At 42.0% G+C, this 7,721-nt stretch overlaps 1 protein-coding gene across 1 annotated transcript; it reads left to right on the top strand.

The window, feature by feature from the left end:
• Positions 1–1,141: 1,141 nt before the first annotated feature.
• Positions 1,142–5,932, top strand: LOC311060324 (kelch repeat and BTB domain-containing protein 12-like). The gene is made up of 5 exons (XM_084078467.1): positions 1,142–1,226; positions 2,725–2,910; positions 3,104–3,253; positions 5,522–5,702; positions 5,801–5,932. Exons 1-5 carry the CDS (start codon positions 1,193–1,195, stop codon positions 5,907–5,909), a joined length of 660 nt encoding a protein of 219 aa, XP_083934593.1. The 5' UTR covers positions 1,142–1,192; the 3' UTR covers positions 5,910–5,932.
• Positions 5,933–7,721: the final 1,789 nt, after the last annotated feature.

Raw genomic sequence — 7,721 nt, 5'->3', positions numbered from 1 at the left:
CGGAGACCTAGTTGCATCATGATTTCATTATTTTAAGTTTACAGTTCAAGCTTTAATTTAGTTTTTTGCGCTTTTATACATGTCACAATGCTTACCAATTTTCTCCTGGAATCATTCAGTGACTCCTAATGTTTTGCTGCCTCTCTGGGGAGAGAGTTCCAGAGGGTGGGCGCTGACACACTGAAAGCTCAACCAAATACATTTGGTTTCTCTTCAACTGTTCAATCTACAGGGATTAAAGTTCTCAGTCCTGGGGACTGATTTCAGTCTTGAGGATTCCATGTGCCATGTTTAAAAATCAAAAATCACATATTGGGACATGGTCTGAAAATAATTTTCAGTCTTGGGATTCTTTTTTGTTTTAACCCCTGAATCTACTCTGTCTCACCTGCTCCTTCTCCTCTGTTTGTTGAAGTGATTGTGACGTTGGGACAGTCTAAAACCTCAAAGGGCTGTGACAAAGTTGAGAGGTTTGATCCCCTGACCAATCAGTGGAAGACTATTGGACGACTGCCCTTGGACTTTAAAGGCTATAATGTGGTTACATCAGGTGAGGATTACCATTACAGTACGTTTTAACTCATTGAGTGCCATTAACGTGTTTCACGTGTTTTTACTTCACACGGCGAAGCAGCATTCTGCTTCTATGGACCGACTGCTTGGAATAAACTCCCATTACACCATTTCTTCACTCTTGCTTTCAGTTAATTTTTAAATCTCTGTTATTCAAGTCCTCACTGTTTTGACTGATTCACTGCCTTTTTTGCTATGTATTTTTTCTTTAATGTTTTATTCTTTTGTTTTTCTTTTTGGCTTTATTGTTAAATTATTTGTTAATTTTTTGTAAAGCACTTTGAGCTGCATTTCATGTCATGGAAGGTGCTATACAAATAACATTTATTATATAGTCCACCTGGCAGCTTATTTCACAACACACTGGCACTGTTTTGGTGAATTCCTTGGCTTTGTAAGTAAACCATCACAATAAGATAGACGATATGTAAAGAAATGTAAAGTTGTGTATGCATATTCAAATCTTATTTCTTTTAACTTTTTTAAATTCTGCTCTTCTTCCACCATAGGTTCCACTCTGTATGTGGCCGGAGGCTACGTCTATTATAAGGTTGATGATGAATATGATTACAATACAGATTTTTGGCGCTATGATGTTCACCACAACTCATGGTTGAAGATGGCGCCCATGAATGAGAAACGCGATAAATCGAGTAAGATTCAAGAAGTGTTTCAAATTAACCATGTTAGCCCTGGTGGCCCTATTTTGGGCAGGTCAACTTTCAATTCAATTCAATTCAATTTTATTAAAGTGTCAAATCACAACAAGTTGTCTCAAGACACTTTACATGTAGAGAAGAGACCCGACATCCCACCCTGAGCAAGCAATTTTGCGACAGTGGCAACGAAAAACTCCCTCTTAATTCAACAGGAAGAAACGTCAGGCAGACCCTACTGTAGGCTCTAAGGTGGCGGCCTTCTGCCTCGACCGTGTCGGGGAAAGAAGAGAGAGAGAGAGGGAGAGACAGAGGAGAGACAGAAGGAGATACAGTGCAAGTAGTAACAATAACAATAGTAGCAAATATGATAGTGTAAGATACTAGCATATGATAGTATAATATAGTACAGCAATAATGTGTATGCAGTATATAATGGGATAATATAAAAATGTTTAAGATAATATAATATACAGTATAGTGTAGTGGTATAGTGTAGTGTAGTAGAAATCCACGGTCGTGTCCAGGGTCGTGCTCCATGGAGAGGCCCGGTCCGGTCCGCAGTCACAGTCTTGAGCCGCAGCTGGGGGTCCGTAGTAACAGTCCATAGACAACATGGAGAGGCCCAGGCCCGGTCCGCAGTCACAGTCTTGAGCCGCAGCTGGGGGTCCATAGTAATAGTCCATGGACCTGCGACGTGGGAGGTAGAAGAAACTCCGGGGAACGAGTCCCCGGTTGTAGAATTAGTGGCAGGCCTTACTAGAGCGTGAATCCGTACAGGGTTAATTACGATTGTACCAATGGGACACAAACCCACACAACCAAAGGGAGGACGAGAAGAGAGAGGACGAGGGGAGAGAACTTTAAATATATATATATATATTTCAGTATTATTGTTTTCTTTCAAATAATAGCAAATCTACAAGCTCACTACGTGTCACATCAGCTAGTAGATGGTCTGTTTCCAAATAGCCAAATTTGTAAGCCAAATTTATGCATTTCAGAATATCATTCCAGTGCTTTTATATTTAATATATATAAGTATATGGAAGTTCATTAAAATGAGCTGTTGTCCTGTCTTTGTTTTGGAATAAGTGTTTTTGTCTTGGTTACCCAATGAAATGCTGCATAGTGCATATGGCCACGGTCAAGGGTGCCGATTTATGATTTAGCCAATGGGAGCTTAAGTTCAAGTTGTGCATTTTGATTGTTGGCGGATAATAACTAGTGGAACAAGGAATTAATAATCAGAGGTTTTTTTTCAGATTGCAGAGAGAGAGTATTAATGACAGATCCCTTCAGCATTACGTGTGGACTAAGACCGGGTGTCATGCATCCTGTGCAGTGTGCACGTTACATAGCATTTTAACCGCTCGACCGGTGCATTCCCAGTGGGTGCTCGAGCTCCTGAGCACCCACAGGATCGGCGCCCATGGTCATCACTTCATCAGTTTTACTTGTATTTTTTCTCTGCTCAACCCCACATGTAACATAGGCCTGGTGATGCTGGATGGATATGTGTTTGCAGTGGGGGGCTGTAGTAAGAAGAGTCGAGACTCAATAGAACGCTACGACCCCAACTCAGACACCTGGCAGCTCATGGACTCTGTCGGTGTGGATGCGCATTACCATTCTTACAGCTGTGATGTGGTCGCACTGGATGGACAGCTGTATTTTATTGGTATGGAACAGATGCATGCACCTGCAGGCTCAGCCTGCTGGCTTTCATGAGGTTGTGTTTTAATGTAGTGTTAGTGTATGTCAAGCATAATGGTTCACTGAAAATGTACAAATCATTTGGTATTATTATGTATTCATGCTTCTCCTGTTGACTGTGAATAATGTTTTGACATGTGTGTCCTCCTGGACTCTAGGTGGTGCTCCAATGGTCGGCAATCCAAACCGGAGTGTCCAGGTGGCCAAGTACAACCCTAAAACATCTGTGTGGACAGAAGTCCCTCCTATGCAGATTCCACGTAATAAATCAGCTGCTTGTGTGCTGAATGGAAAGATCTATGTTACAGGTATCTTACCTCTTCTTAGTCAGTGGTGGAAGAAGTACTTTTTGTTTTACATTACTTACTTATGCCTATCGCTCGTTTTCATGGAGCATAGGCCGTTAACTACACAGTCCGCCAGAGTCCTCTATCCTGGGCCTTCTTTTCCAGCTGTTTCCATGTCAGTCCACACTGCTTGATGTCAGTCTCAAGGTCCCTGCACCAGGTGTTCTTTGGCCTTCCCCTCTTTCTTTTGCCTTGCGGGTTCCATCTAAGGGCTTGTCTCATGATTCTGGTAATGGGCTTCCTCTCCCACTGGTGGTAGATCCGCTCTCTGCCAGAGATTGTTATTCCTCATGGTGTCTTTTTTTTTTTACGTGAGTAAGAATAATACCAGAATATATAAATACTTTTTTACTCCAGAGAAAGTACAATAATATAATTCAAATGTGCTTGCAATATAATATAATAAACCCTTTTCACAGTTGTATTATTGTAATAAGTAATACATTAATGTATTCATCACTTTAATGTTAGATCTGGTACAGGTGGAGTAGCTGTATAACTTAACCTGTAATAATAATAATCCTCATTTATCAGTTAATGTATGTTTATTATAAATAATCAAAATTAGAAAAGTAAGTAGTAAACTGTCAAATAATTGCAAAAATAAATTAAACTAGAAAAAGTGCTCCTCGGAGCACAACTCTCCGCCAGAAGACTTGTGTTGGGAATGTTGGGAATGTTCTATCTGTATAAGTGTCCTATCCGTCCTGTCTGTATAAGTGTCCTATCCCTCCTGTCTGTATAAGTGTCCTATCCGTCATCCGTCTGTCTATGTAAGTGTCCATCCGTCTGTCTATGTAAGTGTCCTATCCGTCCTGTCTGTGTAAGTGTCCTATCCGTCCTGTCCGTGTAAGTGTCCTATCCAATTGTTACAGTATCCGCCATTGTCTTACCTCACTCTTACCAGACTTGTGTTGGGAATGTTGGGAATGTTCTAATTCTTATGTTCTAACTGTCCTATCCATCCTGTCTGTATAAGTGTCCGATCCGTCCTGTCTGTATAAGTGTCCTATCCGTCTGTATAAGTGTCCTATCCGTCTTGTCTGTATAAGTGTCCTATCCGTCCTGTCTATGTAAGTGTCCTATCCCTCCTGTCTGTGTAAGTGTCCTATCCGTCCTGTCTGTATAAGTGTCCTATCCGTCCTGTCTGTGTAAGTGTCATATCCCTCCTGTCTGTGTAAGTGTCCTATCCCTCCTGTCTGTGTAAGTGTCCTATCCGTCCTGTCTGTGTAAGTGTCATATCCCTCCTGTCTGTGTAAGTGTCCTATCCGTCCTGTCTGTGTAAGTGTCATATCCCTCCTGTCTATGTAAGTGTCCTATCCGTCCTGTCTGTGTAAGTGTCATATCCGTCCTGTCTGTGTAAGTGTCCTATCCCTCCTGTCTGTGTAAGTGTCCTATCCGTCCTGTCTGTGTAAGTGTCATATCCCTCCTGTCTATGTAAGTGTCCTATCCGTCCTGTCTGTGTAAGTGTCCTATCCGTCCTGTCTGTATAAGTGTCCTATCCGTCCTGTCTGTATAAGTGTCCTTATAGAGGACAGGTGTCCTTATAGAGGACAGGTGTCTGTATAAGTGTCCTTACAGAGGACAGGTGGTGATGATGTGGTCGGCAGTCTGCTCAGGCTCGCCACACTCGCATACTGCGCTGTCTGTCAGGCCCCACTTCTTCATGGGCGACTTGAACCGGCCAACCCCAGTACGGAGGCGGTTCAGCAGTGTCCACTGGACACTGCTGAACCGTAGGTGTTCTCCTTGGACTCCATCCCCAGGGTCTAGGATGTGATGGTGCATCCGTGACGGCTCAGCCGACTCCCACTGCCAATTATGTATCAGCCATGCAGCCATTTCGTGTCTTACCTGGTTCCTGTCTTACCTCACTTTGACAGTGGCAGAGACACTGTCAAAGTGATGCCATGTATATATAGGCCACTATGCGTCACTAGCCAATCAGATCACAGTATTTCACGTGTCACGTGAGGCTTGACCAATCGGTGTGTCATGTTTAGAAAGTGAAAACGCGGTGAAAACAATACTCTCCTGGCGGAGAGTAATAATAATAAAGTATTTGCCTCTGACTTGTAGTGGTGTAGAAATATTTAAAAAGAAAAAGGAAACGTTCAAGTAATTTAAAAGTACAGTACTTGAGTAAATGTATTCAGTTACTTTCCACCACTGGAAACATTATAAAACACACTAACAGTCACTATCCTGTTAATTCTGGTTTGTCTATAGGTGGTCTGCATTTTAATAAAACAACAATGGAAAATAGGATGGAGTGCTACAACCCCAAGACCAATCAGTGGACCATGTGTGCCCCCATGCAAGTGGAACGCTCCTCGCCTAGCATGGCTGCGGTGGATGGAAAGATGTACGTACTAGGAGGGCGGGACTCGGATAACTCCGATATTGATAGGTATGACACAGCTGCTCCATGAATGTCTGAGAAAATGTGTCTTCTTGTTCACACCAGACATTTCTCTCACGGCTGTTTGTTTGTGTCTCTTCATGTAGTTCTGCCCGTAACATCGAGTGCTACTGTGAAGAGACGGACACGTGGGAAACTGTGGGGCAGATCTCTGATGCCCGCTTGAGTGTCAAATGTGTCTCTCTCTCAAGCTGAGGAGGGATCACGGTCATCCCATATATTATTAGGGATGGAGCTCGTTAATTTTTATTGATAATGAGCACCTTATCGAACCTGCTTATCGAACCGAGCTTTTATCGAGCCCACTATCGATCTTTTTCTATTATTAAGAAAAAAAAAACGTGAGGCGAAAAATTCTGAACAGAACCGGTATCTTTTTTTATTGGCCAGTTGGTGATAGTGAGTTTGTGGCTGACCACTATCTAAAATTAAATGAAGATGACAAAAGTAAAAAATATTTTTGCCTATCATTAAAACAACCATTCATATAATGTGCAATAAGTGTTAAATGGCTTTATATTATGAATAGTACTGTAATAATTACTATAAAATCTCCATGTCTCTTCAACTTTTTATAAACAAAAAATACATTGTTATTTTTTCTATTCTTTTTTCTTTGTTTTAACCAAAATATATCACGTGCACTACATTTTACTAGGGCATTCAAATACAGTACTTTTCTAACAGACAGAAGGCAAGTGACCTTTTTACTTTTGGAAAATAATATTGAAGAAACGGTTAATGTGTGTACTGTCACTTTAAAAGCGCAATGTATACTTCATCGTACGACGGTGTCACGCACCAAACATGGCCGATCTCCAAGCTCACACTGCGTCTGTTCGCACCACGTTGTGAGCTTGTAGATCTGCCATTTTCGGCAACGATAGACTGAGGGACGGACAGCGCTGTTTGGCACAACTTGCAGCTATCAATACACTTTTAGACCAACATGTTTGTGCCAGCGTGGGTGATTAGATTTATTTCTTGATCGCCTCTTGTTTTGATAGTTTAGACATTACGTCATGGGCCGCTACACTCGATAACAGGCTCGACAAGCCTAAAGCTTATCGAAAACCGGGTCTCGATAAATTCATGCCCGGGTATATAATGGACCCGGTTTTCGAGCTCCATCCCTATATATTATGAAGATGATTATTCTGAAGGTGACTAGGGTTGGGGTCCGGAACCGGATCCAACATTGAGGAACTGGAACTGGTTCCATCACATTTGGAACGGGTTTGTCACTCTGTCAGAAGCTTCATATCTGCTATACAATTACAATACCAGTGGTTCTCAAACGTTTTAATTTCAAGGACCACCATAACTCTTTGAGTTACAGACCTTTAAGGTCCCATTTAGAACCTGACTAAATTTGTGTTTTTAAAAAATCTATATAATTTTGGCTTTCATTCAAATGTTTGATAAATATAGGAATTGTTAAAGGGAACCGTTAAGGTATCAGACCGTTAAGAGGGAATTGTTAACAAACCAGAATTGTTCAAATCCTAAAGGGTCCCAACCCTAAAGGTGACAGAATATAGATGGATATATTATGATTAGATTAGATTGATATAATGTAAACAATGAAGATGATGATTAAGAAGCTTCCTGCTGGGACGTCACAGAGAAGAGACACACTGTGTTGTGATGGTAGTGTCAGCCTCCCATTGAGTGGAGTTCAGAAGCTCTGCTCAGACCCAGCTCACTCAGATGAAAGAGATGGACAGGAGAGAGAGATGGACACAGCGTCCCATGCTGCTACTGCTGCTCCTGGCCAGCCTATCAGAGCTGAGGGGCTTCCCTTCCAGTCCCTCCATGGATGCAGACGTCACCCCCAGAACCACCGTCTTGTTGGAAGGTAAGTTCAACCTGTCAGTCTGTTCCTGTTCAGCCTACCTGTGACATCATCAGTAGCCATTTTTGGTCATTCACAAGACGGGGGGGGGGGGGGGGGGGGCTTTTAATTTTTTCCCCTATTTTTATTTATTGATGCAATGATGATATTGA

This window comes from Gymnoscopelus microlampas (genome assembly GCF_963454915.1).
Source record: "Gymnoscopelus microlampas genome assembly, chromosome: 14".
NCBI lineage: Eukaryota > Metazoa > Chordata > Actinopteri > Myctophiformes > Myctophidae > Gymnoscopelus > Gymnoscopelus microlampas.
This window is presented reverse-complemented; position numbering and strand designations above follow the sequence as displayed.

Coding starts and splice junctions, on each gene's coding strand:
- LOC311060324 (XM_084078467.1), top strand. CDS start 1,193: ATGGCGCCCATGAATGAGAAACGCGATAAATCGA. Junction 1,227..2,724: donor TGAGAAACGCGATAAATCGA/GTAAGATTCAAG, acceptor CATGTAACATAG/GCCTGGTGATGCTGGATGGA. Junction 5,703..5,800: donor GATAACTCCGATATTGATAG/GTATGACACAGC, acceptor CTCTTCATGTAG/TTCTGCCCGTAACATCGAGT.